At 34.5% G+C, this 25815-nt stretch overlaps 3 protein-coding genes and 1 pseudogene across 4 annotated transcripts; 1 reads left to right on the top strand and 3 right to left on the bottom strand.

Moving 5' to 3' along the window:
- Nucleotides 1-633: 633 nt before the first annotated feature.
- On the bottom strand, nt 634-6662 carry LOC145590033 (putative magnesium transporter NIPA6). Its single transcript, XM_081646765.1, has 9 exons — nt 6070-6662; nt 4361-4417; nt 4153-4243; nt 3908-4068; nt 3683-3810; nt 3453-3590; nt 1739-1831; nt 1518-1635; nt 634-1244 (listed from the first exon to the last, which is right to left on the bottom strand). Exons 1-9 carry the CDS (start codon nt 6188-6190, stop codon nt 1135-1137), a joined length of 1017 nt encoding a protein of 338 aa, XP_081502891.1. The 5' UTR covers nt 6191-6662; the 3' UTR covers nt 634-1134.
- A 1667-nt stretch (nt 6663-8329) lies between these two features.
- LOC145590031 (tetraspanin-2-like) lies at nt 8330-11475 on the top strand. Its single transcript, XM_081646763.1, has 2 exons — nt 8330-9052; nt 10911-11475. The coding sequence occupies exons 1-2, from the start codon at nt 8555-8557 to the stop codon at nt 11220-11222; spliced, it is 810 nt and encodes a 269-aa protein (XP_081502889.1). The 5' UTR covers nt 8330-8554; the 3' UTR covers nt 11223-11475.
- A 1255-nt stretch (nt 11476-12730) lies between these two features.
- Nucleotides 12731-22843, bottom strand: LOC145590029 (uncharacterized). Of its 2 annotated transcripts, none has more exons than XM_081646762.1 (8): nt 22500-22843; nt 21685-21752; nt 20294-20441; nt 20125-20205; nt 19087-19173; nt 18711-18796; nt 18046-18166; nt 12731-12972 (listed from the first exon to the last, which is right to left on the bottom strand). In XM_081646762.1, exons 1-8 carry the CDS (start codon nt 22770-22772, stop codon nt 12952-12954), a joined length of 885 nt encoding a protein of 294 aa, XP_081502888.1. In that variant the 5' UTR covers nt 22773-22843; the 3' UTR covers nt 12731-12951. The 2 variants fall into 2 exon arrangements, with proteins under 2 accessions (XP_081502888.1, XP_081502887.1); XM_081646761.1 differs by lacking the exon at nt 12731-12972 and adding an exon at nt 14870-15216 and having other exon boundaries at nt 22500-22842.
- On the bottom strand, nt 15298-18021 carry LOC145590028 (monolignol oxidoreductase AtBBE-like 15 pseudogene; annotated as a pseudogene).
- Nucleotides 22844-25815: the final 2972 nt, after the last annotated feature.

The following is a 25815-nucleotide window of genomic DNA, read 5'->3' as shown; positions in this document are numbered from 1 at the left end:
ATTACTATAAACAATTTTAAATATATGAAATACTCCATAATACTCTTAGCATCATAGAAAAACATGAATGATACTCCACATGTAATTTATCTCACAACTATTAATTGCTTAGACAACTTGTTTTTCTAATTGCCCAAAAAAGATATCAATGTATGTATGGTTCCTTCTAAGTTTTAAGAACTAGTTTTAGAATATTCACCCATCTAAAAGGTTATTTTCTTGAATATATTCTTCCACATACTTCCAATTTTATCTCCTGAAGATTTAAGAGACAATTGAAGATAAATTCCACACTCAATTTAGTTTCCTTGTTGTACAAATTATTCTAACAATATGAGGTATTGAGGTTCATCATGTAATGACCCTAGAGCAAGTGGTCCAACCTGGATATTTCTCAGAAATTTGGAGTATTTGCACGTTCAACTTCATCATGTACTGTATTTGTCTAGACTGCATTCTCAAAATTCCAACATGTGTTTTTCCAAAAATGTGTAAGCTTCACACAATTGACACTTACATAACAGCACACCACAAGTTCTACAATGTATACCACTAAGTAGATTTTTGGAATTGTATACAAAATACAAGTAATACATACTCCTATTGCTAGATTTCAGTATACAAAATACAATGTATACCACCAAATTTTGTTTTTTAATCAATTCTGAAGAATATGACTGTCAACAATAGGACTACATAAAAGATACAAACATTGGCTAATCACAAATGATTTTAAAAATGAATACATCAATTCAATCACAGAATAAACTCGTATCTTCAAATGCCAGAGAAACAATGGGGTTATGTACATGTATAGACTATGAGGCAAGCAACACGAAAAATTAGATACAAACATTGCTGCTGGCCATCGCTGTATCTAGCAATGTGCTATCAGATGACTTGCAATCTGCAAAGGCAAGTAATTTAAAACCTAAATTCTTCAGACAGTGTTGCTCACTTCAGTGCCAAAGGATTACCAGCATGTGCTAATTCATCACAACAGAGCACTTCCTACACAAGGCCATTTTCTATAACAAAAAGCTCTTTTGAGCTTTAGCTGAAAGCACTGTCAGTGACTGTTTTCCTGAGTGGAAGTCTCGCCATACTTTTGAAATCAAGTTTATCTCAACCTTGTCATTCAAAAAAGTCTGTATTGTGCAATGTAATTAGGTGCTCCTCATCACTTATTTTTTGACTCTCTCCAGTTGAGTACCAATTGGCAGGTCCTGCATTGCCTCGTGAATCTGCAGTCATAAGCAGGAAATTGATTGAATGTGATGCAACAGAGCATATTTTGTTAGCAACTGGATAGATCCTAATTATTGTTGGTTATTCTATGGCATATCGCAAATCACAAATTCTCAATTTAAGAAGAAGATGTTGTTTGAATTCAACACAATGTAAGGAAGATAAAAAGTTTCATGTCAAGACAGATCATTTTCTGTTAATTGAAAGGGCATAATAAATAGATAAATAAAAACACATCTAGGGAATTAATTTCAAGCTGGGTACGCTACCTGAGGTGTTGGTTTGTTCTTGTTCTCTTGTAGCATGTAGTATGATTGTTCCAGTGAGAACTGTAATAAAGCCGCATATTTCAGAAGCTATGCTGCTTGCATCTTGACCAGACCAATCCTGAAATGACATACATTTTAAAGATTATTCTCCCTATTTGGGAAAAATATTAATATAAGTATAAAACAGAAAAACTCGATGATTAATCTAATTAAGAATCTACCTTGAACATGATTGCACTTGCAGCAATAGTCAGGGTCGTGAACATCACATAATATATTGGAGATACTAATGCTGCATTAAATGTATCAAGTGCCTGCAAGAAAGATATTGCAGAATGTAGAGCTTAATTACAGCGATATACTGAATTGTATCATTTGTTCTCTTACAATTAAGTGCTAAGGCATTGATACATCATAAACCCTATATCCAACTAATGATCATGTGTAAAAATCTCGGAAAAGTATTCAAGACTTTACAATATTATAAAAAGAAATAGCAAGGGAATGTGTGCAAAATCAACTCTACTGTAACTTTATTTCACAGGCCACAAAACCTCCATTATCAATTTTAGTACGAAGTAGTAATTAATGTTTTACCAACCCATTTAAACTTCTCATATAAAAGAAAATAAATTCATTAGATGACAAACAGGACAATTTGAAAACAGTCACTGCTATTTTTGACTGGTTAGGGCTGATAATTTTTAAATTCTCGGATGTCGTTTACACTGTTTACAGGTACAAACCTACACACGAGCATCCACAATGCAAGGAAATGAATAATGAAATACAAACTATAGATGTGAACATTTGCCAATTAGATGCACCACAGCATAAAAGCATGGTCTCTGCCTCTCTGGTGCAATACTAAAATCAGTAAAAATGATTCAATGTCCTTCATAAAAAAAATGATTCAATGTCCTTCAGCCAATGCTGTTAGGAAATAGGAAGCATATCATTGAATTTATTAAGATCTCACAATAAAGCCCAAGCTCTAAGCATATAAAGAAGCCAAACAATGAAAGTTCTAATCTAAACCTTAAGTGTTATTCTAAAATGTGAGAACTGGGAGGGATGTTTCAAATGGGTGCAGACCGTGCAGTATCTAAACGATGTAGAGGTATAGACATGAAAGAAAATTGAAAAGGTGCTAGCTTAGCTACAATTTTCTCCAAAACCTGTTTTTGCCTGATTGCCAGTTTGGTAGTCAATAGATATTCAAAAGAAGGAGAAAGCTAAAAGGACGAGTTGCGCACACTCACCCAAGAAGGGGTTTTTTTTTTTTTTTTTGATGGACCCAAGAAGCAATTAGCACAACCAAAGATTAACAACAAAATTTCAAAGACAACATAAACAGAGAAACATATTCACTATTGTGCCAAAACCATACTACTGGTACTCCATATAAACTGGTAAGTGGTAACACACAAAATACCTCTCTTTTGCCCCCTGATATCTAACCAAATTGTATCCTTCACAAGAACCTCAAGCTTCTTTGACACACCAACAGTCCAACACTATATATTAAGAAAAAAAATCGTACAAAGGGATACCATAAGGTCCATAACATGACAAAATGAGAGTTAAAACACCCAAAAAGCAACACCTTTGAAACAAAATGAGCCATAAGTCACAGATTAAAATTGAAAATACTAGAGTGAATAGAAAGTGAGGTTCTGCTAGACTGTCTTGTCATCACTAATACTATAGCCAGGAATTGAGAAAAGAAATGATATTCACTAAGGTAATATTACTTTGATGACTCGTATTTCCATCTCTCCCTGCCAAGAATTTTCTTACAACGTACTGACAAATACACACAAAGACCAGAAGACCCCCAACATCAAACTTTTTTTAACATTAGAAAAAGTGAAAGGAGACAAATTGAAAGATAGAAGGAAGAAAACGCAGAGTACAATAAAAGAATATGCAAACCTTGTTCAGGTAATTTAACTGTGTAATGACACAGACTGCTCCCACAGTCATGAAAAACCAAGTTTGTGCATAGATAAGCTGGTTTGTCCCCTCCAGAGTTAGTTTTATAGCTATTCCAATAGCCTTGATGCTCACTACCTGCAGAATGGCTATTAAGACCCATAGATTGAGGGTGAAGCAAACATCAAATAGACAAGGGAAAATATCAACGTATCAACAGAAATTTTTACCGTCAGTGAACCTATCAAAGAACATATCCCCAAGTAAACCAACAAATTTGTCTGCCCATAGCGTGGCTCCAAGTGCAAAATCAAAACTGCCACAATGGATAATGAAGCCGCCACATAAATCAAGAAATCTGGCCATAGAAGAATATGAAAAAACCAGTTAGGGTGACTATAGGCCAGTACAGGTATGACTATTTAAATATATTGCTAGACGTCATTTGAAATGACCTGTTTGACTTGCCAGATCCCAAATTTGTTGAACAGAAGTTAGTGCTGCCTCCTGTGGGGCATGAAGAACAATTACCACCGATCCCACTATACAAGACACACATCCCAGGACACCAAGCTTCGACAGTCTTTCCTTGAGCATGAAGTGTGCTAAAACCGCACTGAACATTTGAACAAATCAGGCAAGTGAAGTCAGACACAGCATTTGTCATTAACAATATTTCAAGAAATTCAATCCAGTTTACCTGATTATAATACTTAACGCTCCAAGCGGTGTTACCAAAACAGCCGGAGCATAAGCATATGCCACAAAGTTTGCAGCCTCTCCAATAAACACTGTTTTTGAGAATTTCAGAGAGAAAAAATTTGATCTTTAAAAATGAGCAGTAACCCACACAAACGTTAATAACTAAAAAGACTGGAGTTTAAGGCAGGGAAAGAGCCTGCACTCACTTAAGGACATTCCTGCCCACCAGAGTGGCTCTAGCAAATAAGTGTAGCCTCCGTATCCTACATTGTCAGACAAAATACAAAATAAGTAGGCTGATGGGAGTAAAGTCATAATAACCATTTAGTGCCAGTAAAATATAGAAAAACAGGTAAATAATAACATTCTATTACGAAAACAAAATACCAGCATACTGTATATGGAGGATCATGGGAAACCTTTTTGCCTTGGCTTCATTACAGAACTATGAATTTATGCAGAGATCCTTAAGTGGTAGGTCATACTGTTAGACAGATAGCATAGAAGGAAAAGAAATTTATACCGTACATATATTAGATTTGCCAAACAGTACCTGACTATGGGTAAACTATTTCATTTCTATACTGGCTTTAATCATCATTTTTGAGAAATGGCATTTAGCATACCTGCAATAGAAACCAGATAACACTTGTAGACACCCTCATTCTGATCAAATCAATATTAATCTGGAGGAACTCTTATTTTGTGATTTGGGAAGCCTTAAAAAAGAAGAGGGGCATTTCTCACTGAGATTATTCTCACAAAAGGAAGGCAGATTCACTAAAGATAAGAAAGATATCAATGGTCGTATGTTACATTTACATGAGCAAGTACTTATTGCATAAAAAGAGAGCAACTTCTAACCTAATGAAAAATAAATTTCTTAAGAGCACAACTCCAATATCTTTAATGCCTTTTGTACAGCGCCTACTGGTTTAACAATCAATCTGTGGCCATCCGACAGAATTCGGGACTATGCAGTCCAACAAGCTCCCAGCTTTTAAAACCAGCCCTCGTCACATACACTGCAGAACTGCATACTGATTCAGTATTGCCTTACTTGTGCTGTTTTACTGACAGTAATTTTGTTTTACTACTCCTTAGAGGCACTCTAGTTTCAACTGGTTGAGGTAAGACAAATTAGACTAAGATTACCAAACACAACCAATGGTGGATACTGTAAATGCTATGTTAATCTGTTGTCGCTGCTGCATAACCACCTATCACATAAATCATTTCCTCAGAGACAACACTTGTCGGCATTGCAGCACATTATTGCTATACAAAGAGGCATTTCGACTGTTAATTCCACTAATTCAGGTAGCTACCATTTGCAACCTAATAAGTGAGCCAATTGACCTGGTGTAGAGTCCACTTCTCCTTACACTCATCATGGACCCCCATCCCTCCTTACAACCAACAAAGAAATACTTAACACAACCCAAAATGGAGATCACCCACCTCATACTTCTCATGTAAGCAGCCTACAATTTCATACTCCACGACGATGTCCACATGACTGATTCACTGCTCCTTTTGCCATTCTCATGATTCAAGTCAATATCCAAGCCACCAAATATCATCCTTTTCACTAAAATGAGGGAACTTCACACAGTAACTGACTAGAATTACAAGTTTATATCAAACTAACACACCAAACACTACAAATCTATGAAGCTCAACCAAGAGACAGATGTAAACAAAGTAAAGAAGAGAACAACAGCAACAATAAGCCATTTCAGAGCCAAAACATGTTAAATATTGTCAAATTTTCATCGGTCAATTGCTTAATCTATATTCAAAGTGTGATAACTATTTTAATCATCAAAAAATGAAAATAATAAGAATCATACAACTCAAAATTAAGTCAATTAAACTATAAATTTCCTATTTTTAAAGCAAAAGTTGGACAAACCTGCACGGGTGCCATTAGCAGCAGCACGGCGAAGACCCTTCTTCTTCAAGATAAAGCTGGTCCCAATAAACACACTTGAACCCACTGCTAGTACCAACCCTCTAACATTATCCTCCGCCATTAACAAATCTCACTAATTTCCCGCCAAATCACCGATCCCCAATTACTGAAATCAAATACCCAAAAAATATTTATCTCCAAATTCCAAAATTTATCAGTCAAAAACAAAATCCCAGATCTTTCTTTGTTAAATTCTGGGTTCAGATTCCAATGGCCGGAAGTCACTCAATAATAATGATAAAGAAGACGAGTTAAATTTGACTGATTACTTAGGATTGCTTTTTGTAATCATTCTACTGCAACGACCAAATTTGTGATTTTTGTGGGTATTTTTATCTGATTTTGTACATCTTCTATGAACTGTCAATAATTCCGTAGGGTAGGATGTCAAAGTGATGAACTGGCATAATTACGCAGATTTCAATTAAGACAGAGGAGTGATCAATAGAGAATTAAAGACGTGGTAAAGTTGATCATTTTGTTTGTCAAGACCATAATTATTGTGACTGGGCTAAAACAATATTATTTCTTGGACTCTTTGGTATAAAAATGTACAAATGGCCCCTTATATTAGTTTGGTGTTGATGGTTGCTTTTGCTTCTTTGGATTGGATTATACAATTTGTGTGTTCGATCCACATTGTGATTAGATTATCTAACATGGTTGATTTTATGAACTTTAGTTTCACAGTCATATTAGTGATCTTGAAAGAATCACTAATATCATTATAGGTTTTACTTAAAATTTAGGAAAAATTGCAAAAAAAACCACCTTTTATAACAACTTTTTGTAAAAAAACACCTTATAATTTTTTTTTTGGTAAAAGCACACCTATTACCACTTTTTTTTTTTTGCGAATTAACACCTTACCCTGATTTCCGTCCTTTGATTTGGTTTTCAGGCATTGACTTGCATGTGAGAAGCACGTGTTTCGGTTAGTTCCCCCCCCCCCCCCCTTTCCCCAAATTTACCCTCTATTTCTCCGATTCAACTTTCTCTCTCCTACCTTCTTCTCCAACAAAGCCCCAATTACTCACCATTGATAAAGGAAACTCCATTTTTAAGAGTGAATTGCTGCAACTAACCTAATTTTGTGTAAGGTAAGTTGTTGTGATTACTGAAATTTGTTGTACATAATGTTGGGTTTCGAATTTTCATAAATTAGGGTTTGTAATTGAAATTTAGGGTTCTTCGTTTTTGCCCACCAATGATGGAATTAGGAGTAATTTCGAGTGGCCAATGTATACCAATGTGGTCCTCAATGGAAAAAGGGTGTGAGGAGGTGGAGTGGGGTTTTTGGGTGGATGGGGATGAATTAACGGGGGTGGAATTTTCAGGGGAGTAAATTTATTAGGTGACATGGCGTTGGTGAGGGTGGTAGTGAATCGGTGATGGCGGTGAGGTGGTGTTGGTGGGGGTGGCGGTGATGTGGTGGTGGCGATGGTGAGGGAAAAGAGAAAAAAAAAATAAAGGAAGATGGTTTTATGAGATCACGTGACCCACATGTGCAAAGTCAACGCCAGAAACCAGGTCAAACACCGAAAATCGGGTTAAGGTGTTACTTTGCAAAAAAAAAAGAAGTGGTTTTAGGCGTGCTTTCATAAGAAAATTTTTATAAGGTGTTTTTTCACAAAAAAGGTGTTATAAAAGGTGGTTTTTTTTGCAATTTTTCCTAAAATTTATTATTAATAACGAGTCACTAAATGTGAAGGCCTCTACATATGTTAGCGGCTTTAGGCAGTCAAAAATTTAAAAGAGAAAAAAAAAAAAAAAAATCAAATTGAGCTCCAATCAATTTTATGTGGACACTGAACAATTTGAGAAGAATTAGTTTTCGTACTAATGAATGTAAGGGAGTAATTTCAAATTTAGCATTTTTCATAGAAATTGGTCATAAGATTACTGGATTACTAGAGTGTTGAGTACGATACTTTCTTTACTAAAAAAAACAAATCCGAATAATTAAAACAACAATATTAATTATATTAACTTTTTTTATTCATCCATACAAAATACAAAAGACAATGATGTAATTAAGATTTAATCACCTTCCTAAATATGAAGTACTATTTTACCCAATATTTTATCAATTCGCGTTATTAATTATAGCATGCTACCTTAATTATCAGACGTACGTGTACTAAAGGGTCTACTTGAACTACAAGTAGTCAAACTCTCAGTGCTTGTGCATATAATATGCCTCAAAAGTTTCCACTCCAAACTTACGTCGGCGCGTCTCTTTATGCAAAGTTAGTTCACAACTTTACTCCCCTTCTAAAAATTCTACATCACCTATCACCGCATTTTATCATCATCCTCTTTGTGTCTTTACTCCCCTTCTAAAAATCCTACTTCCCCCCTCACACCACCTCGGCCGCACCCGTCACCAAGAGCGAGAGTCCACTTAACCCGCTACGAGCCAAACATGGGACTAAGTAACAACATAACAGCAATACTAAACTTCATAGCACTCCTATGTTCAATCCCAATTATTGCCTCGGGCCTATGGCTCGCTTCCAAGCCCGACAACGAGTGTGTCCACCTCTTCCGGTGGCCCGTTGTCGTGCTTGGCTTCCTTATCTTAGTCATCTCACTAATTGGCTTTGTTGGGGCTTATTGGTACAAAGAAAGCCTCTTAGCTCTATATCTTTGTTGTATGGCTATCCTTATTACCCTCCTCCTTGTCCTCCTCATTTTCGCTTTCGTCGTAACCCGGCCCGATGGCTCGACTCAGGTCCCGGGCCGGGGTTACAAGGAGTACCGCCTAGAAGGGTTCTCTAATTGGTTTAAGGACCATGTTACTAATGATGAGAATTGGTTTAAGATTAGAAACTGCTTGATTGATACCAATTTTTGTGGTAAGCTCAATTCTCAGTTTGTGGGTGCTCCTGATTTTTTTGTTGCTCATATCTCACCTCTTCAGGTACACACTTTTTCTAACTTATGATCCTATTTTTTTTGTGCTCAATGACTAATTTGACGCGTAATTTTGTTATGTAATTCCAATTTTATGTAAAGAAAAATGTTTTTGCAAGACTATAATTAGCATAAAATTTGATAATGTAAGAAATCACTTAAGGCGTTAAGGGTAACACAAGTTGTTAGGGAGTTACTTTAGAAATGCTAGCTACCAGTGATGACTTGTTATTGTTGTTAAATTAAGGTTATAGGAATACGGATTGGCATTTATGAAATCATGACTCTAAAATTAATTTGGTTAGATGTTGAAACTTGAAAGAAAATGTTGAAAAATTGTCACACTAAAGGTTGACTTGAAGTCTTGAACTCTTGATAAGTACTCGTACAAACAGTAAATCTGATCAGCAATGAAAGGCTAGAAGGTACTCTGAAAATAGCTTGGCGTTTTCATACGCTGCTTCTCTGACACACTCCCCTGCTTTGTACTCGACTTTTGAGGCCCATATTAATAAGAACGTACGGAATTTGTTAAGTCTACTTAATTATACTTGACGTATTTTGACTCATATAATAATTACCCGTACATAATTGATTCTTACCTTAGTGTTTAAGGTTATTTCCTCAATTACTCTTTCTCGTTTTAGGTAATGAAGTACTCGTACAAAACAAATTTCACTTAAAAATTACTCATTAGCGTTTTGGGATTACTAATCTAATTTACCTTAACTACTCATAACAACTTTGTATGTACTTAAAGAGTTTAAAAGAACTAGTAGTCTAGTAGTACTAGATAGATAGCTAGTTGAAATGATGAATATGTGAAAGTCTTAAAATTAATCATAGCTTATAAATTGTGTATTTCTATAATGATCTAGATCTGGAATATCATAAAGTGGGTCCAAATTATTGAGTGAAACCCATATGAATTATCTTTGCTGATAATTAGTGGGTATGGTCCACCAGTGGTTGCACTATTTTATCAGTCATATGTTAACCAAAGTCAATTATAATTATCCTTTGCCTTTTTCCTTGATTACTAAAATTCCCACTCCAAAAAATTTAAAAACTTTATTAAAAAATTTATGAGAAACTTCTATAGTTAATCAGGTACTATGTGGGGAATCAATTTTATTTTGAAATTCAGAGAATCAATCTTTTTATCACACTCAAAGAAAGTGGTCTGTTCTAACCGAAAAAAGTAGAATAATTTAGAAAATATGTATTGTCTTCATTGTAGCAGGTAGAAAAGCATTTTATTGTTTGCAAACTGATGCATGTCATCTTGTGAACCACTGGAATTATAAAACTAATTTAAGTAGTATTATTGCTTTCTTTGCCTATTATTTCGGCTGTTAATTACCAGAATTTACGTTGATAATGTGGGGCATGCATATTCACACTAAAACTTGTCACTATGTGTGGGTGTTGTCTCGTTGGTGGTACACCGGTACATAAAACACGAGATTCAATTCCATCTATATCATTATCGTTGATTTGTTGTAGCTCTTTCATCATCTTTAACTCTAAAAGAAGATGGTAATTGTTAATGTTGTCGAAATGGAGCAAGTAATCGCTTATCATTGGACCAAGACATCAAACAAGTCATTTAGTAGTCAATAATCTAGTCATGGTATCATAGTGTTAGTGTTTCCCCTATATAGCATTAGGTGGGTCACATTTGCATGGTGTAACATACTAACATTCATAAAATTCAATTATTGATGATCTTTTATCATAGAAAATATGAAATGACCTTATTGCCACTTTCAATTGCCCTTCATTAGCAAAACTAAAATGTTACAGTAATTTTTGAACAATAGTGGACTTAAAATTCTGAAGTACTTTTATTCCTGTTATTACAGTCAGGGTGCTGTAAACCACCAGACATCTGTGGCTACCAATATGTGAACCCAACAATATGGACTAACCCTACAAACCCGGCAGCTGACCCGGATTGCACATTATGGAGCTCCGACCAAAGCCAACTATGCTACAATTGCAACTCTTGTAAGGCAGGGCTTCTTGGAAACCTAAGGGATGAATGGAGGAAAGCCAATATCATCCTCATAATCACTGTCGTCGTGCTCATCTTTGTTTACGTGATCGCTTGTAGTGCATTCAGGAATGCTCAAACTGAGGATCTATTTCGCAAGTATAAGCAAGGCTGGGCTTAACAAGACTTGAATCCAAAAAAATTAATTTTATCTTTAAGCTAGTCAATTAGTTTAATTTGTTTCATAGAAATTAGTTTCAATTTTGTATATGGAATGCACAAGTGTATGTTCAAGTTTATAAGTGTTTGATAGAATAGAGAACAAGTTGTAGTAGCATTATTTTCAAAGAGATTCTCATAGTATACCTTTTCTTTTCTTTGTAAGGATCAGATTTCAATCAATTAATAAAAAAAAAAAAAATTAATTAAATGTACTACCTTTGATTTTTTTTAGTTGTAACTTTAGAATATTTTATATCTCACAAATAATACCCAAAGTTGCAACTGAAAAAAAAATCGGAGATTGTTTGATTCCCATTTCTTTAGTGGATAGCTTTGTATTATTTGCTCCTATATGATTCAAGGGGGTATATCACAACTTTCTTGTGTGCGCATGGTGACGTGTGTGACATAACCTATAGTCCTACACATAACGAAGTATCAACAATCACATATTTACACGTACATAATTATTATAAAAGTAACTTGTTGGTCATATAACGTTTATCTAGTCTCCTAACTCCTAAGGGTTCAATTAGTCATCATGTGTGTGAGTTACAGAGAAATAAACTTAAGAAAAATTGATGGTTAATCTATGAGGCAGAAGCTAACTTATTAACAAGGCCAAACAACATAATCTAGTGTATGATATCATAATGTTTTCGATCTTCACTCTCAAATAATTAATTGTCTGATCTTTTAATCGATCTATTTCAAAACTAAAAGAATCATTACGACTCATTTAATTTGTATATATAAATAGTTATGACTCGTTTGTATGTAGGAATTGCACCCCTAAACTTTCATTGGTTTATTTTGAGATATAATATTATCTATATTATTGATCTCGAAAATTATCAAGAAACTATGGACAACATACTATCATATAGAGACACTCCAACCCTTTGTGTTGACGTGAGTGGACCACCGACTTTTATTCTTTCAACAACTCGATACCAATGTTGTCCTACTAGGAAGAATCAATTATACTTCCAAGTAATTAATTTCTGTTAAAATATATTGTGGACAAATAATAATAATAATAAATTAAAAACATCAACCTCAATAATAATAATAATATAGATTTATCACATGGGATGTGCCCTAATTGTAGCTTTGACGATGGTTCTTGGCAGCATACAGTTGGAATAATTCTTAAAAGGCTACACTTTCTAGCCTTTTGAACATTAATCTAGTAACTTGAAATTTCTAGATTATTTCCTTTACTAATTGATGCCATCAAAACCAATTGTGTGATTGTGTCCGTGTGTCTACATGCATAATTCCTTAAAGTTATCATCAAACCATATTACAAGTATATAAGTTATCTCATGTATATAGGATTGGGAGTTCGTTATTGGAGATTGGAGTACTTCATCAAAAGAGAAAAAAAAAAATCAATAATTTATTACTTAACAAATAGAAAGAAAAAAAGTGAAGTAAATTAAGTTGTATGACGCCTCTAAAATCACAAATTAAAGTCACACGAATTTGGAGATTCAACCCACATATATTGTGAAAAATGGCTAGGTTTTGAAGGACCATCATAATATTTGTCAAGCATCCCATTTGTTAAGTTGTAAACACAAGTATCACCGCAATCATATCCGACACCAAGCCACCTCCCTGTCATACGATCATCGATCTATTTCCCAAGCTTTCAACTTTGGTGAGAATTCCAGTCATAACATTCAACCTAAAAACCTCAAATCCTGTGATGCAACGCCAATGATTAACAATTAATATCTACGTTGTATCATTTAGTCCTTCAAGGAGGGAATCCCTACTTTCAAAACCAAAAAATTGGTGTGAAATTTGTTTAATTGATAAAAACAAAACAGAAGTATAGATCTCTGTAATAGTATGACCCTAAAAAATTTGAATGTATATATACACTTGTAATATACCAGTATTGTTTTTTATACTAATCATAACCGTTCAACAACACAAACAACAAGGTATATTTGTATCCGGTAACTCTTATACACTTTCGACATCTAAACTGCTGCAACATCAAGATTAGAAACATGCCTTAGAGCTAGAAAAACAGAACTACATGTTCAGGAAGAGTGATTGCAAGCAGACTCGTGCATTAATCCATTCGCAGGCCTATGTGGGGGTGTATGTATGTACACTTATCCAATATAGGACACTCTGCCCCAAACTTGCACGTTTTAGTGAACTTCCGAAGCAATTGTTGCCATATTCGCACTCTTCTTATGTCTTACGACACATCCGATCTTGAGTTTGGGCGGATGAATAAAAGTACATTTATCTAAGATAGGACACTCATTGTCATATCAATACATTTTAGTGAACTGTCTTGGATCCTCAAGTTATTCTATCAATTCTACCACATTATATAATCTTAACCAATTTTAAGTTTTGATGGTTAAAAACATCTATGATTTTAAGTTTTTTAAGCTTATGGGCATTAATTTAGGGAAAATAATTTTGCAAAATTTTTATATGACCATTAATTTGAAAAATGTAATTTTATTAAATACTAATCAGTTTCACGTAATTTCTTAATTTATAAATAATTTTAATATAATTTATATAATTTTGATTTAATTTGAACCTATTTATAAAAAAAAAATGTAGATAAGAGGCTAAGGAAAAGGTCAAATCTATATAAAAAAAAAATGGCAAAAAAAAAAATGAGAATTAAGACTTTTGATTTATACGGTAAGATGTCCGTTGATGTTAAGAAAAAAATCATATTTTTGGAAGAACAGGCAAATATGTTATATATTTCGTATATGGTTTATTGTTTTGTAAAATTTGGTAGAACAAGATCTTGATGAAGAGATATTATGTGACTTGGATTGGGCCACTGACGTTGAGGCACATCAAGGTTTAATGGTGATGATTAATTTAAGGCTTGGTGATGAAACCTCTTCCATGGCTAATCAACATAAGTTGGTTCTTGATAAGCCAGAGCATTTTCAACTATGTAAAGAAATTCCCTTGAATACCATAAGTAAGGCATACAAAAAAATCTATGGATTATATTGTATCAAAGTCTGTCACACCTAACAAGTATTTACTAAAGACCCAACCTTATAGATCATACAAAAAAAACTTGAAAAAAGAACTGTTCATCGAAAAATTGCTTCAAAATTCGCCGTTCAAGCCAGAGAACACTTTGAAATAGTGACGGTGAGAGATAATGCAGAGTTCCAAAAGATGTGTGCAGAAAAAATAGAAACAAGACCAAGACTCATAGTCCCCGTTGTTCCATAGAGTGGAGAAATCTTATAAGAAGCAATTGCACAAGATTTCACTGTTTTGAATTGAGAGTTTTAACATTTAAATTGTAATTGGCATAAATTTAGAGAATGATGTGTTTGTTGTGCTATAACTTGTTCGGGAAACTAGGACATTGGATATTCTGTTCTCGTTAAAGCATTCAAGGAAATTCTGCTAGATTGAATCTCCTGAAGCCCATGAGGCATATATTGTCAGAAATTGGAGAACTGACAGAAATTTTGAAGTGCCTAAAGGCATTATCAACTTAGTTGTTTTTAGCTTAGACACTTGGGGAAAATACCACCTCTGGGATTTTCTATAATGCAAGAGTATTTATATAAACTGGTAATGCCACACTTGACATAAAGCATAGGTCATGCTGTACTTTGAAGCTTTAAATGCTGTTTGTTTAGAGGTATATCTTTTGACTGATTATTTAATACTAATCCTAATTACAAGCTTTCCTTATTTATGTGCCCTCTAGCTCAGATCATTATCAAAGTGTAAAAATTAAAGGGCTAACAAAACAAAGGTTTGCTATACTAGTAAGACTGACTCATCATATTGCTACCAGTGCAGCGGTGCAGACGTTAAAAATCCAAAATCAGCTTAGACCGTTGTTAAACTTATGCCGTTGATAACTTCTTGGAATATACAACGTACATAGGATCTGACCGACCAGGGTTAGGAGATATGTCTACAACCTGCACATAATAGTGCAGAAACATAAGTACAGAGTCTAAAGACGACAAACTTGCAAAACTTGTAAAGATAAAAGACAGAAATCAAGAAAATATAGAATTTTCATTCAACGAGTACCTAAAGATGTTAAAATGCAAGCCTATTTGTCACAATTTGTCAATTCAGGATGCCTGAAGTTATTACACAACAATACAATGAAATAAAATTTCATTTTTATACATGATATGCATCTTACACAATATAGTGGAATGTTGACAAGTTTATGCAAGGAAAAGTTACAAAACTAGCTTAGTAGCTTAACATTATACTGATTAAACAAGTCTATTACATCTGAACATCAGATGTATGACATGTATCCCAATGGATACATTTTTTGTTCTCCATAAGCGGCAGAGGTGGGATGCTCTGCTCATGCCTGAAGAAATTCTCAGGGTCATATTTCGTCTTAATCTTCACTAGCCTGTTGAAATTATCCTTATAGTACATGCTACCCCATGCACTTGCCTTTATAAAGTTAGCATTGCCAACTTCATTCATACCCAAGTCAAGATCCTTATAGTTCACATATGCTTCCCTAGGGAGCATTGATACATAAGGTGTCATATAGTTATATAGCTTCCTAATCCATTCCATATGCCTACTTTTACTACTTTCCCCATCTTGCCATGTTACCACATACTGGATCATACATATGGTCCCATTTCTGTGAGGAAACGGGATTTGAGACTCCGGTATCTTACTCATCATCCCACCATAAGGATTCCAGATCATTAGGGAGCCCTCATCTTCCATAAGCTGTTTCCACAAACCTTCAAGTCCACTTGCTGGGATAGGTTCCCTGACAAAGTCCGACTTTGCCTTGAAATAATTAGTGAACGTTGGCTTACCTTCAAGTAGGATTTCAGGCTTTGTGCCAGAGGGGTAGTTAGCAATATATAGAACTGATTCTATCCAGCTAATTTCAGAGGTATCTTTCTTTTGCAAGCCTAATTCGGGGAAGTCACGTTGCATAACCTTGAGCAGCTGATCAGCTTGTCCAAGAAACAAGGCCTGGAACAAACCCATCACAGTTTTGTCACCCTTTGGGGTTTTGGAGTTCTGCATTATGACTCTGATGAAGAGATTTTCATCTATCTTATCAGCAATTTGTTGCCATTTAGATAAGATCTTTGTAAAGCCCTGCTCCAAGGTTTTTGCAACAGTGAAAACTGTCACCCTTTCCGGTACTGGGACTAACTGAACCTTCCAAGCTAAGATGATCCCAAAATTCCCACCCCCACCTCCTCTAATGGCCCAAAACAAATCCTCCCCCATGGACTTACGATCGTGAATCTGACCATTGGCATCGACCATCCGAACATCAATGGCATTGTCGGCTCCAAGGCCATACTTTCTCATCATTGGACCATAGGCACCTCCTGTGATGTGGCCTCCCACACCCAAGCTGGAGCACAGCCCAGCAGGAAATCCATGGACCTTGCTCTCCACCGATATCCTGTAGTAGAGCTCACCTATGGTGGCACCAACCTGCACCCATGCACTATTCTCTTCGATCTCAACCGTTACTATTCGAAGTTTGGCCATGTCAAGGATAACAAATGGCTCTTCCATCTCAGATGCATATGAGCCCCCTTCGTAGTCATGGCCCCCACTACGAACTCTTAGCTGAACACCAAGCTTTTTAGCACATATTACAGCAGCTTGGACATGGGATTCATCAGTTGGCATAATAATTAGTTCAGGCTTTTTCACAGAAGGCAGGAGATATCTTAGATTTTGAGCTGTGGATTGGAGGACAGTAGAGAATGATGTGTTTGTTGGGCTATAACTTGCTGGGGGAACTGGGGCATTGGATATTTTGTTCTCGTTAAAGCATTCAAGGAAATTCTGTTGGATTGAATCTCCTGAAGCCCATGAGGCATATAATGTCAAAAATAGGAGAACTGACTGAAAATTCAAAGTGCCTGAAGGCATTGTCAACTTAGTTGTTTTTGGGTTAAACACTTGGGGAAAAGGCCACCTTTGGGATTTTCTATAATGCAAGAGGATTTATAGAATCTGGTAATGCCACACTTGACATAAAGCATAGGTCATGCTTTTCTTTGAAGCTTTGAATGCTGTTTGTTCAGAGGTATATCTTTTGACTGATTATTTTGTACTAATCCTAATTACTGGCTTTCCTTATTTATATGTGCCCCCTCTAAACTAGTTGCTCACCACAATATATTGGAGACTTTGGTTCAATTAACTGTAAAGTTGGATATTTCTGCAGAATCTGGATTAAGTGCTGACTACTCGAAGAAGAAATTATGAGCAAAGAAAGTTGGCATTATGTCACATCAGCATGATAAACTTAGAATTCTGTTTCTTTAAGGCTGATTAAGCTGTAAATATGTACTTTTTCAAGTATAATCTAGCTTATAGCTTCAAATTCTGACAAATGTTACTTTGAAGGTAAATTTATAACTGAAACTTGCACATTCCTGAATGCGACCTAAGCTTGCAGTCCCAGTAAGGTTTGTCCAATTAGAAACTTCTCACTTTCAGGCATTCTATGAAGCCACAAAATATACATACATGTATGTATATAGATTCTATGTAATGTTCGAGATCTTTTTCTTTTAAACCAAGTTAAGCACTATTAAACTATCCCATCATCTTTCCCAAAAAAAAAAAAAAAAAAAAAAAACTAAACAAAAAATACACACTATCCCATCAAAAATAGCAGAATTTTGGGATAAAGGACCAAACAGTATGTGCATGAGAATTGAAACATACAAGAAATGACAGACACTAGGAAGAGAAAAATATACAGTAAAATCAGAATTTACCTTTGGAGGTTCAAACCCTCCAGCATAATGGAAATACGCTCCAACAATCATAACATGATCAGCATCACTCGTTGATGTCCATATTGAGATTGCTTTTGTCCAAAAGCATCGATTAGAAAAGCTGTGTGTCACAAAACTTATGATTACAGACAAGTACACAAAATAAAACTAGGGTGGGGTAGAGAGACAGCAGAAGTAAGATTTGACAGTTCAGATTTGGAAGGGAAATATAAAACTGTGGCAGAGATTTGCATTGCTCATCTTCAACAAAAACAACAAAAAAAAAAAAAAAAAAAAAAAAAGTCACAAAAGTCAGAATATAATGTAAATCTTTCATTGGTTCAGATACAAAATATATCTACATAATAATATCATGACAACAGGGAAAAGAGCATCATCCTTTTCTAAAATATCATGACAACAAGAAACAATTTCTTTGGTTGTAAGAAATGCTATAATCTAAATTGAAGAAGAAAAAGACTATAGCTATTAAATACGTTTGAAGCTTCTTAAATGAATCTAGTGTTTGATAAGGGGTAAGAGAGAGGCCTTTTTTTTTTTTTTTGTATTTATTTTGGCTGCTGTTAGCAGGTAGTTTCTCATAGCATGCCACATAATCAGGCAAATTCAATGTCTATAACATGAAAGGGGCATTGACATATCACCTCATTATAGCCAAACCACCAGGCTTAAGAATTCGTTGCATTTCCTTGAATACCTCAAGTGGTTTTGTCAGATAGTCTACGCTTACCTGCACATTATTATTAAGAGATAACTTACGTATAATATACTTAGTGTTACGTAAGCCATAAAACTTGCATCTAGTCCACACTTTTTTAAGGATCGAAATAGGCCATTATCTTGTCAAAAAAGAAAAAGAAAAAAGGCCATTATGTTCAGTAATGATGTTTTAAATATAAGCAAACATATTACCGCCGTTCCTGAAAAGTTCAACTCACTTTCCATATATAATGATTATACTTTAAGGATTATGAACTTTAAGGTCATGGCTCATGGAATCAAAGTGACAGATGTGCATACCACATTAGTGATAACGTCAAAAGAGTTATCTTCGAATGGAAGCTTTGGATTAACATTCAAGTCTTGCACAATATATTCTGTCAGGACCTGCAAAAAGCAACTTGTTACACTTGCTGGGGATCAAACTAATATTCATCTTGAAGAAAACCAGAGGATCAGAGAAAGCATGAATTTGTCTTAGAGATTTTTCAGTAAATAAATTGAATTTTATCATATAGCTGGCACTTACTATAATTTGCTATTAAAAATGTAAGAAAATAGTAAAAGCAAGGATCAGCTTCCATCACCCATTTCAAGTAAAATACTAAAATCTCTAAGAGAAATACTTGTAAGAAGTATCTGTCAGCTATAAATTAGTAACACAACAATGATACTAGTTTGCAAAGTTTCAGATAATTAAGAAGTGCAACTGTACGGTAAATGATATTGTTGATTCTTGCAACAGAAAAATGCTCAGGCACTTGCATATTAGGACGGAGTTGATTGAAATCATGATAATTCCTTTGCAAAAGCAGGTAATACAAATTCGATTTGTTTCTCTTTGCTTCCCAACCCCTTGTCAATCTAACTTTGTAATTTGCAACAACTTATTGGACCTCGGTATGTAACTCTGTATCATGATTATCAACCTTCGAAGCTTGAAAGGCCTTTGTAGGATACAAAGTCAAAATTGGTACTTAGCAGAGGAGGGGGGGGGGGGGGGGAAGGCAATAGAGTTAGAACTAGGATAATATAGAGAAAAGACATAACAGGACTAGAGCAAAAAGAGAAGACCTAATTTACTTTCAAGTTTCAACATCCTAAAATGCATCCTAACCCGACCTTGTGATATAACTTAATTCAGCAATAACTCCAACTTTATTTTAATCTTAACTTTTTGGAAAAAAAGGAAACAAATTGGCAATTAAGCTTTCCAAATCCTAACATTGCCTAAGGTAAAAGTACAGGGTACCCTTTTATTTTTCTGAAGAATGTTTGATATATATCATAAGAGAAATACAATTGCTACACATTAGAAAAGTAGGAAACAGATCTTACTGGATTCCGCTTGAGCTCTTCTTCATTCAAGCCCATTCCCACTATCCTCTCTTGCTTGTACCCTTTTGGAAAATGGCTAACCTAGAGAAAAATTGAAATGCATGAAAATACATATATGCTCATTAAACATTCGTTGAGGTAACAAAATGATTTGAATTGGATTCCTCACCCAGCTACTACACATATCCAGCATACTGACCCCTGGAGTATTACTGGGAGGGAAAACCTCTGAGTAATATTTAGTGAGTGCAGCAATAGCATAATCATCAATGTGAGTTACAAAACGTGGTGTATCATAGAACAATGTATCATTTGACCTGCAAAATATATGTACTGTAATCCAATGAGGAAGCAAAATTTGGTAAGAAAAATAACGAGACCATAGGTTCTAGAGGCTCATGTGATACTACACAGCTGGTGCAAAAATCATCAAAGTCACATTTAGGTTTACACACAATCTCAAGCTTGATGCCACTAGTTAATACAAGTTATACAGCAGCAGATTTATACATGGAATTCCAATGCTGGTAGGATTATAGAGTCTAATGGCAAGTGGTGGTTATTCATCGAAAACATGAAACATATGGCCAGACATAACACTATGGAATCATGTATCCTTTACAAATCATAATATCATAATGTGAGAGATAACATAACAAACACAAGTAATTATATTAATTGCGTCAAAACAAATGTGTCTAAAATTCTACTTGTGAATGGAAAAAAAATACAGAGGAAGAAGTCGTATAACGTAATCTAGATTTCTGTTAAAACAAAAGAGCTATAACATTTGTCATGAGCAGCAAAGATGAGTTGAAGAAAGGTTGGTGTTGCTGCAATATCAAATTGCTGCATTAATCACAACACCACATTCAGGTTCATAAGTAGTCAGATAAAAACCTTTATCGCTTTTTTTTTCAATATTTTCAATGATTAAAAATAAAACCTAATAACTCCATTGTACATGCAACATGCTCACTACATTAAAACACCTAGATAACAAGCTCCATCGGTACAACCGTACAAGTATATTATGCCAAAACTCACTTCTCAGAATCGAAAATTTTAATATTAGTCATATTTAGATGCAAAAAACTATGTATCAATGTGAATATATCAATTCTGCAGATTATAACACCGTTACTATGTCCATCTATGGGACAAGATTATAACCTAAGTTACCATGCATCTAGAGTATGAGAAAGTTGCTGGAGATTGCATCAAGTCAATAAAACACTTATTTCAGGGGTTTACATATCAAACACACAATGTCCCAAACTCTTAGCGTCAAGTATTTGACATGATATACAGAAGAGACCCAAAAAAAAAAAAAAAAAAAAAAGGTTGGACAATTTCTATCATCTTCCCATCACCAAAGGTAAGTAGTCGTGGAGATCTAATCACAAACCATTAAATATAACTTTACTCAAAACACTCTATATAGAACTCCGTCAATGTTACGGAGTACATAATTACTAGAAGAATTAAATAAAGTAACTAATAAATACGAGTACAATTTCAGATAACTACTTGAAGCAGATCAATTCTTTAGAACCTTACTCATCATAGCGTTGGAAATCTTCCTCCTTAAATGGAAACTGCTCCGGCCATTCAACATTTTTCAAAACCTACATGATTTAAAGAGAACAAATTCACTAAACCAACAAACAAGAGTTCCTTATAAAATGTTTCTGCCCAAAAATTTAATCTGGATATCACCATTATTCATAAGGTTAAATATATAAGGCATTAGGTTATTCGACATCAAAAATGTTCTAACATAATGTTTATTGATAAAACGACATTGTCTGGAGTAATCATATTAATTGCCTAATAAGTTGGTAGCATCAACAAATTTCCACAAAGGACCATTTATAACAAGATTTAGGGAGGATAAGCCAGACTTTTTCTGCCTTCTCCCATATCATTTTACAAAGAAGGGATTAGAATTCAGCTAACTCCAATATATGTGATCCAACAATTACAATAACACATTAACACTACACTATTGCAGAATAATGCTAAATAATCATCAACACTATACACGAATGGATGTCAACTAACTTAATTCGTTAAATTCTCAGGAAAAGCTATACATGAATATTTACTTAACAAACATAAATATATTTACATATATATCTTAACAGAAATGAAATGATTGAAATCGAATCCGGTCTATATAACTAGCTAATTACCCATTCAGGGTCCCTTTACACCATAATCAAAATCAACACAGAACAATAAATAACATTATAAAATAAGCCAAATTATGAATTAGGTCCAATATTAGCATGAATTATCAAAATTAGCATAAACCCATGAACATAAATGACATAAATACTAAAACCCAGAAGCAGAATTACAGAATTTTGTACCTCCTCAACAGCACTCTTCTCCCTAGCAGAAGCCAAGAAAGAATTGCCCTTTTGAAGGCCAAACATGCTCATAAACTGAGACCAAGATGAACAAACAACACCAAAACCCAGAATTAAGCGACGATTTGTTCTGTTCTTGTTGTTCTTCTTCAAAAGTCCAGCACTCAATTTGGAGGGGAGAATTCTGGAATTGGAGAGAGAAAATGTGGCTACTAAATTAGATACTGATGAAATTGAAGGACCCGCGCAACTTGGTTTTAGACGGTTAGCCATTTAGATGGAATTTGAGGTGAACGTTTGGCTTCTGAAGATTGATTGAATTATCATATTTTATTGTTTCATATTTGTGATTTGAATTTAGTACACGATTATGATTATAGTTTATGGATGAGATTTAATGATTTATTACATGCGTATGTTTTTTTAAAAAAAAAACAAACACGAAGACGAGTGATGAGAATCAATCTAAAACCAACTTAAAATCAAGAAAGAAGTTTTAATCACTTGAGTTATTTCTCATTTTCTTATTACATGTGAATGTTGATGTGTTTTTTTACTCTTTAAAAACTAAAGTGATGAGTTAATAGTCTTATAAAGTGATGAGTTAATAGTCTTATATGTAATATTACCAACACTACCAACTTTGGAAAGTACTTAGGCATCATAATTAGTCACAAACGGCTAAGTCATCTAGACTATTTTCCCCTTCTTAATAAGACTTGTGCTAGGATTAAAGGTTGGCAAGCTAAACTCTTGAATATGGCCGGTAGGTGCACTTTAATTAAATCAGTCCTTAATTCCTACCCTGTTTATCTTATGCAAACCAATATTCTTCCTGTTAGTGTGCTGAGTCAACTTCAGAAAAGTTGTAAACAATTCTTATGGAATCGTGTCAATAAATCTAGGTATATTCCGAGAACAAATTGGAGTGTTGTTTGTGATCCCATGGCTAAAGGAGGTCTTGATAGGCGTGTCGCGTACCTAACAAAAATAACCTAACAAGACCACTACTATGTAGACGGGCAAGTAAGGGTCGGATCCCAAGAGACTATGGTTCAACTAATTAATTAGACTCAAGTAACTACTAAGTAAGTAACCAATCAATAGTGAAATTCAACTAATCTAATTCTAAACAAAATGAACAAGAAGAATCAAGATGAAATAAATCAATTAATGAAAACATCTAGAGTTAAGTATCACCACTAGTATGAATAATGCAAAGATAAATCCCTACCCCAATTAATCAAAATAATAATACTCAAAGGAAGGATGTGCCCTTAAAAATACCAATAAACCCCTTCCGAGTATTTATGGCTTCTCTAAAATCCAATCAAACCTATTTCCATGGTATCATGCAATTTAGAGACATTAAACTCAACATCCATTCAATCCTAGCAATCCATCCTACCTATTTCCATGGAGAATTTCATGCCCTTATTGAATTAAATCAAACCATCTAATCTCAACTTCCATTGATAAATAAGATACTTGGTTCAATCAATATCAAATTACGTCTAACCTAACATTGATAAATTAGCACAATTCAATAAGCAAAGCAATTAATCTAATAAAATAAGGAATTGGGGGAAATCATGCATTACTCATAACTAGGGTTCAACCTAACCCTAGAATATAAATCTACTCACTCATAATTAAATTAACAAAATAATCAAAAGACATAATAATATAGGAAAGAAGAAATACTTGAATTAATGGAATTGAAGATGAAATCTTGAACAAAGTAAATCTGAAATTGAAGGGAATTGTAGAATTCTTCAACTCAATTTAACGAGTCCAAAAAAGTGATCTAATATGCCTAACCAAAGCCTATTTATATCCCTAGGAATAAGTTAAGAAGTTTCCTAAAATAGGTGACAAGGTAAAGTCGTATCCCTTAATCAAAAATAATTACCTAATTCACTAACTAAAGTAGATAGGGAAGTAGGGTCGATCTCCACAGGGAAACAAGTCTTTTTACTCCTAATTAAATATTATAATCTAAATTATTTAAGTAACCAATATTAAAAGTTGAATATGAAACTAAACTAAAAAGAGTAGGAAAAGGGAGAAAATAATATATAAAAGGATCTAGGGTATAGGTTCACCAATAAATAATATTCTGGGGCAAAATAGGGTAATCAATCATTGACATTGCACAAATAACATGATTAACAGGCTCTCGCAATTTATTAACCAACATAGACCTAACAGGCTCTCGCAATTTACTAGATCTAAGTTCTTATTGAAAATAGCCTTTAATATCAAATTAACATCTGCTCGATTCATCAATTTAATATTGCTATACTTTTACAAGCCGCAATTGTAAAACATTAAAACAATCCAATAAGAAATTATCATGCAAAACCAACAATCAATAATAGTCAATCATCAATGCATCAATTAACCAGATTGTAAAGGGCTCTCGTTACTTATTACAACCACATGATTAATTTATCGGTATTAAATCTCATCTCTCGAATCTTGACTTAACCATTTATAAATTAACTTGCCTATTGAAACTAGACCTAAACATTAATTCTCATCTCTCGATTCTTGAATCAATATTGTCAAACTCATGCATAAAAGATAGGCCTAATCTAGTCACAGAGCATTAAATCAATCAATAGGAAATTAATCTAGCATTGATAATCAACAAAAATAATTTACCCCTTCATATTATTTATTAGATCCCCATAAACCCTAGAAATTAAACTACTCACACATAATTAAATATAAATTAAGCAAAGCAATAAAATAAATCATGATCAAAGGAATAAAATAAATAACTAAGATTAAGGGAAGAGAAATCGTCACCAAAATAAATCTGGAATTAATCAAAGAAATAAGAACAAAAGTTTAGAGAGAGATTAAGAAAGAGAAAACTAAGTAGAGAGAGAAAGTCTAAGAGAAAAGATTCAGAGAAGAAGAAGTGGTCCTCAAATCGTATTACGGAGGAGTATTTATACTCCGTACAAAAAATCCTAAACTAAAACAAATTAATACGACTCTAATTGTCTCCTAAATAAACACGCGCCCGATCGGGCGAGGCACCGCCCGATCGGGCGCGCCTTTTTTCACCTCTCATAACAATCTCGCGCCCGGCCGGGCGCGTCACCGGGCGCTCCTCCCGCCCGGCCGGGCGCGCATCCGGGCGCCAGCCTTTTTGGCCGGGCGGATCATTTGGGCCACTATTTGGACTTCGATTGGGCTCCAATTCTTCGGGCCAATCTGGGTTTCCTCTTTGGGTCTTGAATACTCGGTCCAAATGCCCCGGTATCACCTCTACCGAGCCCTTAATCGCCGGTTCGATGTCTCT

This window comes from Chenopodium album, chromosome 17 (genome assembly GCF_948465745.1).
Source record: "Chenopodium album chromosome 17, dcCheAlbu1.1, whole genome shotgun sequence".
NCBI classification, from domain to species: domain Eukaryota; kingdom Viridiplantae; phylum Streptophyta; class Magnoliopsida; order Caryophyllales; family Amaranthaceae; genus Chenopodium; species Chenopodium album.
Note: the sequence above shows the minus strand (reverse complement) of the source record. Positions and strands in the feature narration are given on the sequence as shown.